Genomic DNA, 14,499 nt, shown 5'->3' on the forward strand with positions numbered 1-14,499 from the left:
CACGAGGTCATGTCAGTAGAAAGTGAGTTTTTCTTCTGGGTGGTCGCAGGCACAGATCACCGGAGTCGACGCTAACTGGGGAAATAAAGAGTCTGAGTTTGGCCGCGTCTTGTACCTAAGGAGTTGTCCGTCGGCAGTTGAGGGGCGAATTCTGTCTCTTTTTCCTCCAATTCAAATTTCAGGGTTCTCTCCAGTCTACTTAACAACAAACGACAAGCGTCAAGCAACCTGTACTGCCGTTCTTGTCTTCCAGTCTTGGGTCTCCACATCCCAAAAAGAGCCGAGTCATATTACTGTGTAGGCACCAAGGTAGTGCAGGGCAGCCCGGACAGCAGCTCTCGAATCCCCACTTCCTCGGTTGATCGGTTCAATCCAACCCAAACGTGGCCCGCAACCGGCTCAGGACGCGGCTCCATCAGTCCCTCCAGGTGTCAGTTGTCGACCCCCCGTGCATCGTAATAATAAAGCTCCGCACCTCGCAACGCTGTCAAGACCGCGGTAATTCACGGAGCCTCAGAACAAAAAGATGCTGCCGTCCATTGCAAGAATCGAGGCTAGGAAATCTCCTATGCTCACAAGCAGGATACGCCAATTCGCGCCCTCTCTGGTACGTATTTTGTCCTTTGGTCATTGGAAGGTTGTTTTTTTGTGTTTTTTTTTTATGTTTCTTTTATTTTTTGTTCATTTTGAATTTGTTGCTCGGAGCGAACAACGTTTGGAGATGAGATGGTTCACTGCAGCCCAAAGGAGCACGGCGCGTGACGTCCTGCTCTAGTTTGGTAGCAAGCACCGCCGGCGCTGCTTTGTGCTGTGCTGTGCTGCTGCTGCTGTTCCCGTCGTTTCGGGTCATCACATGTCAAAATCTACAACCGCTGACTTTAGCCATTCTTTGGCGCAACACATACAGCAACGATATAATCAGAGATTCGCAATGGCTTCTGGAAGCAAAAGGAGTAGTAGCTCGCTGCCAGCAGGTCTGTTTACTTTTCCGCGCCGATAATTGCCCTTTTCTTATCCCTTGCTACCTTCTCTTTGGTCCACTCCATCCGAGAGCCACCGACCACACGACTATCGTCGCTGCAAATTATTTGCATGACTGGGGATATGACCACAACTAACCGGCCTTCCTCCCTCCCTGCAGGCTATGTCGAGGACAAATCCAAGGGGCCGATGCTCCGGTTCCAGGAGTCGCTGCCTCGTCTACCTGTACCAACGCTCGAGGAGACTGCCGCCCGCTACCTGCGCACCCTGAAGCCTCTTCTGTCCAAGGAGGAGCTGGCAAACAGCACCAAGGCCGTCCAGGAGTTCGTCAAGCCCGGCGGTGTGGGCGCAAAGCTGCAGGAGAAGCTGATCGCCCGCCGCGAGGACCCCAAGCACAAGAACTGGATCTACGAGTGGTGGAACGAGGCCGCATACCTGGCCTACCGTGACCCCGTCGTTCCCTACGTCAGCTACTTCTACTCGCACCGCGATGACCGCCGCCGCAGGGACCCGGCCAAGCGTGCTGCCGCCATCACCACCGCCGCACTCGAGTTCAAGAAGATGGTCGACAGCGGCACCCTGGAGCCCGAGTACATGAAGAAGCTGCCGATCTGCATGGACAGCTACAAGTGGATGTTCAACGCCTCGCGCGTCGCCGCGAAGCCTGCCGACTACCCCGTCAAGTTCGAGGCTGCCCAACACAAGTACATTGTGGCTATCCGCAAGAACCGCTTCTACAAGATCGAGCATGAGGTTGGGGGCAGGCAGCTCAACACTTCGGAGCTTGAGGCCCAGTTCAGGCGCGTCTACGAACGGGCTGGCCAGGAGGCTAAAGCCGCACCCGCAGTCGGTGCTCTGACTTCTGAGAACCGCGATGTGTGGACCGACGCTAGGGCGCTGCTCCTGTCCGCAGGCCCGGCCAACAAGGCCGCGCTGGAGACAATTGAGGCCTCATCCTTCATCGTCTGCTTGGATGATGCGGCCCCTGTCACCCTCGAGGAGCGTGCGCACGCCTACTGGCACGGCGACGGCCAAAACAGGTGGTACGACAAGCCCCTGCAGTTCATTGTGAACGACAACGGCACATCCGGATTCATGGGCGAGCACAGCATGATGGACGGAACCCCGACACACAGGCTTAACGACTATGTCAACGACGCAATCGTCAACAACAAGCTCGACTTCTTGGACCCCTCTGTCCGCTCCGGACTCCCAGACCCCAGCCCCATTCGCTTCACCGTGAACGAGGAGCTGCAGAGTGAGATTGACCGAGCGAAGCGCGACTTTGATGCCGTCATTGGTCAGCACGAGCTTGCTGTTCAGTCTTACCAGGGATACGGCAAGGGCCTGATCAAGAAGTTCCGCTGCTCGCCTGACGCCTACGTCCAGATGGTGATCCAGCTGGCCTACCACAAGATGTACGGCAAGAACCGCCCAACCTACGAGTCGGCCGCGACCAGGCGCTTCCAGCAGGGTAGGACCGAGACTTGCCGCTCCGTAAGCGAAGAGAGCGTGGCGTGGTGCAACGCCATGGCCGACGCATCGGCGCAGGATGCCGACAAGGTCAAGCTCTTCCGTGCCGCCATCGATTCGCACGTCGAGTACATCACAGCCGCTTCTGACGGCAAGGGTGTTGACAGGCACCTGTTTGGTCTGAAGCGCCTCCTCGAGCCCGGCCAAGCCGTCCCGGAGATCTACAAGGACCCGGCCTACAGCTACTCGAGCAGCTGGTACCTGTCCACTTCCCAGCTCAGCTCCGAGTACTTCAACGGCTACGGGTGGAGTCAGGTCATTGATGCAGGTTTCGGTATTGCCTACATGATCAACGAGAACAGGTTAGGCTTATCCCAACACCTGCCGTCAGATGTAATAGAGTTCGCAACTTTACTAACTAGTCTACTCTCACAGCATCAACTTCAACATCGTCTCCAAGGGCCTCGCTAGCCAACGGATGAGCTTTTACCTCAACGAGGCCGCCGGTGACATGAGGGACCTCCTGATGCCCACCATTGAGGCTCCCAAGTCGAAGTTGTAGTAGGTCTGCTCGGACCACGTGGGGGGTGTTCCGGCTGGCAACGCGAGATGCTTGCACGAAACCATTAGCATTGAACTGTTTTCATCATAAGAAAGGGTTTACACAAAGACAGCGCTGGGTTTCCTTTGACTTTCTTATTTTTATTTTTCCTGCTCTTATTTTGGTCCTTGGGGCGGGGTATTTTTGGATATCGGAGGGGGCGACCTTTTGCTTCTATGTCCAACCAAGCCTTTGCTTTTTGTCGTTTGCTTCTATTAAAATCATCTACTGTAGACAAGACGCACCATGTAAATCATTATTATTCACATTTGTCAGTTGAGATTCTTAAATGGTTTGGGAAAGATGAGGCTTGTATCAGTTGCAAACAATAGACTTGAGCGAATTCTGGGTGTCTCCTTTGAAAAGCATGAATAGCCACGATTCTTAAAATCAATGTTGAGTGGTATGATTGTGCATCTTCTTAATGCAAAAACTTACAGAAGAAGACCCGCTAGTTTACAAGGTGTGGGATTAATTGTACGATGGAGCCTATGCAAAGTCTATTGATTCAACAGAAGATGCAAGATCCAACATGAAATGAACACAACCAGCAACGCACATCCAAAAATTCAACAAAGGGTATTTTCCACACCATGCAGAGAACAGGCAGAACTATAGGACTAAAGCCTCCCAACCGCTGGAGAAAAAAAGAACACCCTGTATAACTATCTCATCCGTCGCGAAGCCTGCCACCCTTCTCAACCAGCGTGCTCAACAATCTCGTTCACGAGCTCTCCCTTGGCCTCGTCGTAGTAGTGGCACATCTGGGACGGCAGCGGCAGCTCCTTGTAGTCATCGTCGGCCCCGATGACGTTGACGTTGATGTTGGACGACTTGCTGGTGAAAATCCTCGTCGACGCGCTCTCGCGGCTGAAGAAGACCTGAGCGCTGTCGATCTGGTCCATGAGTACCGTGGGCAAGGTGCCCATGACCTGCAGCCCAAAGTTCTGCGACTTGACTACGTCAACGGTGGAGACGAGCGAGTCAATGATGAGCGAAACACGCGAGGTGTTCTCGATGGTCACCGCGTTGGCCTTGCCGTGTATCCTGATCGTGGTGCCGCTGCACTTGCTGATGAGGATCGAGTGCGACATGTTGGCCTCGATCTCGATGGGCTCTGGCTGCTGCTCAAAGTTCTCCTGCAGCACGTGGGTTGTATAATGTCAGCAACGGCATATAGAAAGCTCCAAAATAGGTTTGGTATAAACGCGGATCCGCGACTTACAATGTACCACTTGTTTCCGTCAAGCTCCTTCTTTGGGGGCTTCTTAACCCGCATGCTTTCCGGCTTCGGCTTCTTACCCGGAGCTGGGCTCTTGCCTCGGGACGAAACAGACCCCTCCCGTTCAGGAACGGTGCTGCCAGCCCTCAGAGACGGGTTCTTATGCGTCATCTCGGACTTGTCGACCTTGCGCAGACCCTTGGTCACCGCCTCACCCTTGTTGAGCTCCGAAAATACGGCATTGATGCCGGTAACCGCTGGCGTAGACGCTGCCCCTTGCTCCTTGATCTTTAGAGCTGGCGCGGGTCCCGGTGGAGGAGGGGGAGGAGGAGGCGGTCCTCCAGCCGAGGGGGCGGGTGGCGCAGGCGGCGGCGCCGGGGAACCCGACGGTGCTGACTGCATGCTCTTCATAACCTGTTGGACAGGTTCGCCCTTCGGGTTCCAAGACAGTCCGTTGCTGAAATGTTGCTTAATGTACTCAGCAAGATCCTTACACATCTGCTGCAGTGAGGCCACCCATTGAACGTGTTGAGGGTCTCTAAAGGTCGTACGAGTATGTCAGTATCTATCGCCCCCCCCCCCCCCCCAATATACGCTTAGAGCTGAGACGATGAGGCTTATTTCTTACTTCTCTTTGTACTGCATCCTAACCTTGTTGCCAAACAACTGAGCGCTATCCATGCAGACATCGACGTGCTTGAACGGTTTGGGCTCAACCGTGACCCAAGCCAGAACCATCACGGCTTCGGCGGTGGTGCTTAGGTGGTTGAAAAATTCCGAGCCGCGGTTCGCGTCCTTGATGCCTTGAACGCTCATAATAACCTCGCTCATTGGCTTGAGGAGGTCCTGCCACAGGGACTGGTCGGATCCGTTCATATCGGGCTTCTTGGCTTTGGTGGTCATCAGGAGAAATTGCCGCTGTAGTTGGAAGCCCTTTGATAACAACTTGGCCTGGATTCCCAAACGCCGGAAAACTGTCAGATCTGGTTTCTCATCGGTCCGGTCCGAAGCTTGCGTCGTATGCCGGCCACGTCCCGTCCATCCTTATCTGACAACAAGCAAAGGGGCACCTTACCTGCTCGGCAACCGGGCCCCCAATCTTTCCACTGAGGTTAGCATAGTTATTGACGGACTCTGTAATAAACAAATCGAAGTCTTCAATAGATTCGGGCAAAGGGTCTTGGGCAGCGGGCGGTGTCGAGGTGGGAGCCGATGCGCCAGGCGCAGGGGTCGCGCTCGGAGTGGGCTGCGTCGTAGACAGAGATGGCACAGCCTGAGGAAGGTCTATCGTCGACGAAGCTATGTCCTCAAGCCGGAGCGTCGCAGCCTCCAATCTGCAAGTATGGGTGAGACCATGTCAGCCGAACTCTCTGCTAGGCAGTAGTCGCGTAAGAACCACCCCCAAGCCTTAGCTAGGTAGGTAGGCAGGGTATGCAGCGATAGCAGCGCGTACCGCTTGATAAGAGTAGTTAGGTTATGCATATTGTTGGTAGCCATTTTGGCGGCTAGTCGTGGTTGGCAGTCGCTTCGAGAAGCAGAGCTTGACAAGTGTCGGTACGGGTTATTGAGGTTGGTTCAGGGGCGGGCGGCAGGTAGAGATGTAAATAGCTGGCCGACTGGGCGGGCAGCTTCTGAAAGAGTTGTTGGCTGGCGGTGATGTGCGGCGCAAGCCAGTCTTGATTATTGAGCTTGTTCGTTGTTACCAACAGTCCGTCTAAATAATGTTACAAAGCTTGTGAGGTCGTGAGATGCAACCCTCATTCACAATTACATACAGTACGGGTCCCAGGAGCCAGCCGCCCAATGGCCTAAACTCCAAGTGTCGTATCCTGACAAGTGTGGGGCCGCTAGGCTTCCATCCATTGGTTAGCACCTGCATGATGGGTTCCTGTCCACTTCTCCAAATCGAAAGCCTTGGATGTTTCTCCAGGTTTGCTGTGAAGGAGCTTTGCGACGGGTTGTGTCCGGGCTGTGTAGGTATTCATCTCTAAAGGTAACTTGAGGTTTGTGCCGCGAAAGTGCTTGTTAAGCTGAACAGAAGATTTTACTTCTTCTTTAGACTAACTCTGTTTCTTTGGCATCACTTCTACATCGCTTCTCAGAATCAGCATATTGCGTCATGTAGCACCAGCAATTCTGACAAAGACAGTCGGCTGTTGCCGGCAGCCCGCGTACCCGACTGGTCTCAAGTTTCTCGGTTTTGCGGCAACGATTCGCTACCACATTGTTTGTAGTATGTACCTTACCTAGCACGTACCTAACTAGGTACTCTGTCGTGTCATAGACGGATGCAATATCAGTCGCCAATAAGCATGTGCTTTTTGGTTGAGGTATATCCCTGTAAGGGCGATTCAATAGTATTTATTCGTTCAGGTTTTTACTTGGTGCTGTACATAGGTAGGTACCTAGGTAGGTAGGTATGTACTGTCGGTACGCAAGTACGGTACCTCACTTCTAAGGATCAGGTATTGTGTTAAATTCATCGGTTGCAATCGGAGTCGTTAGACTCGCTGCAGATTGCAGATGCGCGTCCCCATGTAGCCTCAAAAGACATTTCTCCACTTTCGTCCCCGCATTCGCAGACAGATAACCCGAAAGTCGCCGCCTTTTCGTCCTATCCGTTCCTCTTTGCCGGCCGACACATTAAGGGTACAAATGGTATTAAAACTCATTAGGGTGTACTTCTCTCTGTCATCCCATGACCGGTTCATTCTGTAAATTTCTCTGTTGACACTCATTGGCGCCACTCTAACAAAGGTCTCATCTACGGTGATACTGATGACTTAGTATAACATACCTCCCATCTATTCACCTCTCTGTACAAGAAGCAACCGAGGCGCGAGGCCCTCCCTGTATATCCGGCCGACAGTTATAATCGCCTATCCCAAGGACATCTGAATCAGTTCAGCACAATGCCTTTGACGGGCGCAGAGGTTGCCAAACACGACAGTAGCCAGTCGTGTTGGGTAATTGTTCACGGCAAGGCCTACGATGTTACCGAGTTTCTTCCAGAGCACCCAGGTGGTGCCAAGATAATCCTCAAATATGCCGGGAAAGATGCAACTGAGGAGTTCGACCCGATCCATCCACCGGATACGCTCGACAAGTATCTGGATAAATCTAAGCACATGGGTCCCGTCGATATGTCGACCGTAGCCCATGTTCAGAAGGCAGCTGACCCAGAGGAGGAAGCAAGACTGCGTAGGGTCGCTGACATACCACTGCTGGAGCAATGCTACAACCTTCTCGATTTTGAGGCTGTTGCTCGCAGGGTAATGAAGAAGACTGCTTGGGGTTACTACTCAAGCGCAGCAGATGACGAGATTGTGAGTCGCCCTCTCCTTGTCCTTCCACCATCATCATTGGCTTCCAGCTATTGACAAAAACACATCTTTCGCATCGCAGACATTCCGCGAAAACCACTCCGCTTTCCACAGGATCTGGTTCAGGCCCAAAGTCCTTGTCGACGTCGAGAATGTGGATGTCTCCACCACGATGCTGGGTACAAAAACGGCTCTTCCCTTCTACGTTACGGCGACAGCCCTTGGCAAGCTTGGAAACCCTGAGGGAGAGGTTTGTTTGACAAAAGCAGCTGGCAAGCACAACGTTATTCAGATGATTCCCACGCTGGCATCCTGTGCCTTTGACGAGATCATGGATGCGGCAGTGCCGGGCCAGGTTCAGTGGCTACAGTTGTATGTGAACAAAGACCGCGAAGTCACGAAGCGCATTGTGCAGTATGCGGAGAAAAGGGGCTGCAAGGGCCTCTTCATCACGGTCGATGCGCCGCAACTCGGCAGGAGAGAAAAGGACATGCGATCCAAATTCGAAGACCCCGGAACCAGCGTCCAGCAAGGCCAAACCACAGACAACTCACAGGGCGCAGCACGTGCCATATCCAGCTTTATCGATCCGGCGTTGTCGTGGAAGGACCTCCCGTGGTTCCGCAGTATTACCAAGATGCCTATCGTGCTCAAGGGCGTCCAAAGGGTCGAGGATGTGCTGAAGGCCGTCGATGCAGGTATGGATGGCGTCATTTTGTCCAACCACGGCGGTCGGCAGCTTGAATTTGCTCGCTCGGGGATTGAGATCCTGGCCGAGACGATGCCGGTTTTGCGCAGCATGGGTCTCCAGGACAAGATCGAGGTTTATCTCGACGGTGGAGTCCGACGCGGGACGGACATCATCAAGGCCCTCTGTCTTGGGGCCAAGGGGGTTGGCATCGGAAGGCCATTCCTCTACGCCATGTCGGCGTATGGAGTCCAGGGCGTCGACCGAGCCATGCAGCTACTCAAAGATGAGCTGGAGATGAACATGCGGCTCATTGGCTGTACGAGCATCGACCAGCTTAGTCCTTCGCTGGTTGACACCAAGAGCCTCACGTACCATGGAAACGGCACGCCGATTGATAACCTGTCTCACAGCATCTACGACCCTCTGGCAAATCCGCCTCAAAGAACTGGAGCAAAGTTATAATGTTCTTTTTTTTTTTTCCCTTAGATCATTATGTAGGGGACTGAGACATACCGGTCGAGCCTTGCAAATATACAACAAGGCCGTGAGCGTCATGTAGCGAGCACATATTGTAGAAAAAGTTGGGTGATGTTGATTTTGCATTTTGTTTTGTTTTTGCGGACGCTAGAAAATCGCGACCGTAAAATGAACTGTGCAACAAGATTAAAATCGACACCCACAGTACTAAAATTATCACTAATATTGCCAGAATATGATGAACAATTGGCAAGAGAGAACAACAGAAAACACGGCCGCTAAGTTGATTAAGTCTTTCCTTCCAGCTACTTTAGCATGCTGGCATGCTTCCGTGAGCACGACGCTATCCGACAGGGAAGGAAGACGGCGGTTGGGCGGGTCCTGCTTATCAGTTCGGCAGGTATGACGACTGTTTGTTGTTGTTGTTGTTTTCATCACTTTTTCTTTTTTCTGAAGCACGCCCTGCGACGTCCAAAAGGAGGCGCTAGCAGGCATTCTTTTTTATGCAGGTGACCTCGGATCTCTGACGCCCAGATTGAGTCGGTGAGACTGTGGTCCGTCGATGCACCACGATCATTGGCGCGCAGTGGTAGATCCTACCGAGTAAGGCAACAGTTGGATTCCCTGCGTACCCCTAGAATTGGCTTTCCCCCCACTGATGTTGCACATAATTACTACCGTACTGACGTACAGCAGTCGAGCATTGTACAGCTCGCATTGGATGCTGGCGGATTATTATCTCCGCCCGCCCCGCATCTACCGCTGATATTTGGTCAAGCGTGGAGAGCGATCGGTACTGTAGCTTAAGGTAGCAATGGCTTATCGAAACTTTTCTCTGCAAGTCTGTTCTTTTGTCTTTCCGGGCCCTGGTATAAATTGCATCTTTTCAACTTTGATAAATACGACACCATATGGTCTTATCTCTTTAGTGAAAATTTCCTTCCCACTGTTAAGGTTTGTTACGAACTTGGGCCTCCAAGGTGGCATCATCAGGCAAAAAAAGCCTTGCCCCCTATTGCGCCCCCCTAAAAAATAAAATAAAAAAACCTGGGGACAGCGTTTTGTCAGACACGAGAAATCCTTGTTCCCCGCATGACTGACAATTTGCGCCTGCAGCGCACCACAAACAATAATAAACTCCGCTGATCCCGCGGTTCGTTCCTTGTTGTTGTTGTCACAGTCTTTCGTTCTACCTGGTCAGTGGGCTGTACTGCTTCTTTCTTTCCCTTGTTGTTTTCTTGGTGTAATTTGCCTCGCTTTCTTTTTTTTTTTTTTTTCTCTCCCCCCCCCCCCCCAGCTTGTCTTGTTTCATAGCCGGAGCTGAGTCTCTTGGTTTTGGTTGCCAGCAACCGGCAGCAGCCAGGCCTCCCTATCCCCTCACGGGGCCAGAGTGATTGCTTTTGGAAGTGGGAAATCGAAGACGGAGGAGATGCGACACAGCTGCAGAACGATGCGACGACTCTGAAGATCGACAACCTGCTTCTCTCGGCACCACCCCCACGACCTTTTGGCCTGACCCGATAGGTAACGCCGCGCAAACAAGACGCTTGCAGCCCCGAAAGACTCGGTGCAGTCTATTGCACACCACGCCTTCTTCCTACATCGACGCGCTGCTACTTGGTCACTTTCCGCAACATGCCGTCACTCGAGGCAAAGATTGTGGTGGTTGGCAGCCAAGGTGTGGGCAAGACGTCGCTGCTGATGCGCTACGTCAAAGGCTCGTTCAATCCATCACAGGTCACCTCCACGGTCGGCGCCAGCTTCCTGGCCAAAAGAGTTGTGGCCGACGATGACACGGTTGTGAGGTTGCAGATTTGGGACACAGGTATATAACTATGTTTCCTCCTCATCTCGGATGCTTTGTCTTGTGCATCGGTGGTACTGTGGCTAACCGAAAGCCAAAATTTCCGATCAAATAGCCGGCCAGGAACGCTTCCGATCCATATCGAAACTGTACTACCGGGGCGCCAACGCATGCATACTGTGCTACAGCATAACAGATGCCAATTCATTTGCCGAGATGGGCATGTGGCTGCGCGAGCTGCGGCGCAACCTACCCGCAGATATCGTGCTGCACGTCGTCGGCACCAAGGCCGATATAGTCGCCCGTGATCCTTCCCGGCGGGAGGTACCCTTCGAGCGCTGCATAGCATACGTCGCCGAGCATTTGGCTCCAGGTCAGACTAGCACACCTCCGCCTACTGCAACGCCGCTTCTTCCGACCCCGATTTCAAACGGCACCAGCACGCCCGCAGGGATGGCAGCACACTCGACGTCTCCCCCTTTTATACACGGCGGCGAGCCTCGCAGCCCGAGCTCGAAGCGCAGCAGCGGCTTCTGGGGCATGGAGGTTGGCTGGGATGCCTGTCACGAGATCTCTGCCGAGAGCGGCGAGGGCGTCGAGGAGGTCTTCCGCGTGGTGACGCGCAAGCTGGTCGAGCAGAACCGCAAAATGCAGCAGGCTCTCTTGGCCGCGACCGCGACGCCCGGCATGACTCCGGCGGGCGACGCCCTGATGAGCGGAGGCTATTATGACGGAGGCGCTGATCATTACGGCGCCGGTGGTCCGATGTCAGGCGGCGGCCCCGGAGGATCCGCGGTCGCCGGTTACTTTGACGGGATGAACCCAAGAGGCAGTTTCCGCGTCGGCCGCGACAGGCGGTCCTGGCTCTTCTCTCCCGCCATCCAAATCGAGCAGGGAGGAGCACCGCAAGGCGGGGAACAAGGTGCAGAAGAACCTGATGGCTCGAGGCGGAGCAGATGCTGCTGATATGCCCCCATCTCTACTTTTCCCCACGACTCTTTTTTTATCGCAGCATGTTTCTACTATTTGTTATCATTCTTGTCTTGTTTTTGCCTTGCTTTTTATCATGCCAGGGGCGTCTTCGTTGCACTTCCATTTGCATTTCAGGATCATTCGGCCGGCGGTCTCTGTGCTTTTAGTTTCGAGTTGGTGTACTTTTTTCTTGCTTTCTGTTTTTGTTGATTTATTTCTTTATACCCCAAAGCATTGATTGCATGTATGGGCTTGGTCAGGGTACTTCCTCGTCTATCCCAGCTTTTTTTGTTGTTCTCTTTATCATCCATCTACATGAAGCATTGACTTAATAGTGTAATGCAGCGGCACAGCTCGTTTTCTTTTCGGTTCTTACAGTTGTGCTACAATAACAGATCAGCATGCGACTTGAAGCAAACTTCACCAACCTTGACACTGCTGCGACTTGACATGTATTTTGAAGGCAGGGAGTTGATCGGGTGAAGTTTCTTTTCGGACCAGACCAGTTCCCTACGAACCACTGGGTATGGCGGTCAACATCTGACTATGTGTGATGAGTTCTGTATACATGTTCCGTAGGTATGTACTTAAGCCTTTGAAGTTTGGCCGGCATTTGGCGGCAGTGGTTTGCTTTCTTACCACAGCCAAGCCTACATCATGGTCAAGGCTCTTTGCGTTGCAGCTGCAGGTTGTGGGGTAATCCTTATCAGATCGATCTGATAATCGTTCGTCGGACCCCTCACTCCACTGCTGCCTTTTCTTGCGCTATGCGGGGGTTGAAATGCCTTGTGGCGCGGCGCCATCGTTTTTTTTTTTTTTTTTTTTTCGACATTCGTGTATGAACCAAAGTACCTGAACTGCCAAAAACTCTATCGAAAATTCAGCAACAAGAAATTCGAAGGAGATAAACACTTTAGTTTTCGCAATCTAAAAGCAAAAACCTCCAAAATGTCTCCGGCGGCAGATGTCCACGAGCCGGTCTCAACAGACCCCACCATTCTCGCATTGCGCAAGACGTTGTGCTCCGAAGATAGTCAACTAGCCCTTAGATTTCGTTCCCTTTTCTCGCTCAAGCACCTGGCCACTCACTCAAACGATGCCGCATCAGCACAGGCAGCCATCGATGCTATCGCTGCGGGATTCGCGTCACCATCGGCACTGTTGAAGCACGAGCTGGCATACTGCCTTGGACAAACGGGGAAGCCTGCCGCCGAGCCTTACCTGAAGAACGTTCTTGAGAACCTGAACGAGGACCCCATGTGCCGTCACGAAGCTGCCGAGGCTCTAGGAGCGCTTGGAAACGCATCTAGCTTGAACGTTCTGCGTAGGTTCCGAGACCGTCCCGGCGAGGAGGTCGTTGTCACAGAGACCTGCGAGATTGCGATAGATAGGATAGAGTGGGAAAACTCGGAGGAGCGCAAGAAGGAGAAGCTAAAGCAGAGGCAAGGCGCCCTCCGTTTCCAGACGTCCCAATTGAAATATTAACTGTTGCATGTGGCGCTAACTTGATGATAGTGATTTCATCTCGGTCGACCCGGCACCACCGATGCCCGAGCAGGACAGGAGTGTGGAAGAACTAGGCAAGACGCTTATGGACACATCCCTTCCTCTCTTCCTCCGATACCGAGCAATGTTTGCACTTCGAGACTTGGCATCGCCACCGGATCTGCCAACTGCCGTTCCTGCGATCTTGGCTCTTGCCCGTGGCCTGACCCAGGACAAGTCTGCCTTGTTCCGCCACGAGATCGCCTTTGTCTTTGGTCAACTGTCCCACCCCGCATCTATTCCTGCTCTTACTGAGTCGTTGAGTAACCTCGAAGAGGCGAGCATGGTGAGGCACGAAGCTGCAGAGGCTCTGGGTGGTCTCGGCGACGAAGCCGGCGTCGAGGACACCCTCAAGAAGTTCCTTAATGACAAGGAAAAGGTCGTGAGGGAGAGCTGCATTGTGGCGCTGGACATGGCCGAGTATGAAAAGAGCGGCGAGACAGAATACGCTCTCATCCCGGATGTAACCAGCGCGGCGGCATAGATTGATGCTCCTGTTTGCTGTTCGTGTAAGAAATTCGGAGAAAAAATATCTCCAGGCAAGGGTGGCGTTCCGGTGGTAGATAAAAACAATTGATTTCCTCGGGGTATGGTCTTTGAATGGGGGTTACTATACCAAGCAAGTATCTTCCTTTGAGTGTGGTGTCACCATTAGTCCTTTACTAGGCCGTGCATGATCCCTGCCTAGGAGGTACGTGGACCAGCACCATTTCTTTCTTTCTTTTTTTTTTTTTTTTACACCACTCAACTCTGTCATTTTCCATGCGCACGCATCCTTCGAAGTTGGCGGTTTTCGGCCAAAATTAAACGCTTGAAAAACGAGGTTGAAATCTGCCCATATCTTGCATATACACGCAGAAAGGGTACACAAACCTGTTCATCTTCGGGATTTTGAATAATCGACCGATGGGATTTTGATCTCACAAAAAGATACCTTAAGTGCAGTTTCGCAAATGATATCATATCCAGTTTCTGGTTCTGCCCAGCTTTAACGATCTACATGCGCAGCATCAAGCCCATGCCGCTACAGACAGATTTGGGTGAACGGAAAGTTTGGGAATGGAATGCACACACCTCCCTACGACGACCACTCGATACCAGCCTCGGCAACTGTAGTGATACCTTTTATAGTTGACATTCACGTTATGTACTAGGTACAAGGTAATAAAAACAACTTGGTGGAAGGAAACGTCCAGGACTCTACTTGAACGGAAAACCTTGATCCCTGCTAGAGTTAGTGCGAGCCACAGGGCTCCCACACCAAGCGGGGACGGCAAGTAACGCTGAGCTTATCGATAAGTCCCAAGAAAGAGTCAAGGTCAGTAAAAGCATCTAAAAAGTGGGCCAAAACACTCTAATTTGATGTTGGTTGCTCTTTCCCTTTTCTAATCTAACCTAATTAGCAGCCGG

General features: G+C 52.5%; 5 protein-coding genes across 5 annotated transcripts; 4 read left to right on the plus strand and 1 right to left on the minus strand.

Annotated features, from left to right (window-relative positions):
• Positions 1-485: 485 nt before the first annotated feature.
• On the plus strand, positions 486-3,471 carry MGG_01721 (carnitine O-acetyltransferase). The gene is made up of 4 exons (XM_003714670.1): positions 486-607; positions 908-974; positions 1,142-2,816; positions 2,890-3,471. The coding sequence occupies exons 1-4, from the start codon at positions 527-529 to the stop codon at positions 3,014-3,016; spliced, it is 1,950 nt and encodes a 649-aa protein (XP_003714718.1). The 5' UTR covers positions 486-526; the 3' UTR covers positions 3,017-3,471.
• Positions 3,351-6,059, minus strand: MGG_01722 (adenylyl cyclase-associated protein). Its single transcript, XM_003714671.1, has 5 exons — positions 5,731-6,059; positions 5,353-5,611; positions 4,906-5,228; positions 4,281-4,815; positions 3,351-4,194 (listed from the first exon to the last, which is right to left on the minus strand). Exons 1-5 carry the CDS (start codon positions 5,772-5,774, stop codon positions 3,754-3,756), a joined length of 1,602 nt encoding a protein of 533 aa, XP_003714719.1. The 5' UTR covers positions 5,775-6,059; the 3' UTR covers positions 3,351-3,753.
• A 775-nt stretch (positions 6,060-6,834) lies between these two features.
• Positions 6,835-9,116, plus strand: MGG_01723 (cytochrome b2). The gene is made up of 2 exons (XM_003714672.1): positions 6,835-7,603; positions 7,683-9,116. The coding sequence occupies exons 1-2, from the start codon at positions 7,190-7,192 to the stop codon at positions 8,751-8,753; spliced, it is 1,485 nt and encodes a 494-aa protein (XP_003714720.1). The 5' UTR covers positions 6,835-7,189; the 3' UTR covers positions 8,754-9,116.
• Positions 9,117-10,057: 941 nt separating this feature from the next.
• On the plus strand, positions 10,058-11,978 carry MGG_01724 (GTP-binding protein ypt3). The gene is made up of 2 exons (XM_003714673.1): positions 10,058-10,593; positions 10,688-11,978. The coding sequence occupies exons 1-2, from the start codon at positions 10,404-10,406 to the stop codon at positions 11,536-11,538; spliced, it is 1,041 nt and encodes a 346-aa protein (XP_003714721.1). The 5' UTR covers positions 10,058-10,403; the 3' UTR covers positions 11,539-11,978.
• Positions 11,979-12,349: 371 nt separating this feature from the next.
• On the plus strand, positions 12,350-14,205 carry MGG_01725 (deoxyhypusine hydroxylase). The gene is made up of 2 exons (XM_003714674.1): positions 12,350-12,986; positions 13,060-14,205. The coding sequence occupies exons 1-2, from the start codon at positions 12,493-12,495 to the stop codon at positions 13,571-13,573; spliced, it is 1,008 nt and encodes a 335-aa protein (XP_003714722.1). The 5' UTR covers positions 12,350-12,492; the 3' UTR covers positions 13,574-14,205.
• The last annotated feature ends 294 nt before the right edge of the window (positions 14,206-14,499 follow it).

Source organism: Pyricularia oryzae, chromosome 2 (assembly GCF_000002495.2).
Source record: "Pyricularia oryzae 70-15 chromosome 2, whole genome shotgun sequence".
NCBI lineage: Eukaryota > Fungi > Ascomycota > Sordariomycetes > Magnaporthales > Pyriculariaceae > Pyricularia > Pyricularia oryzae.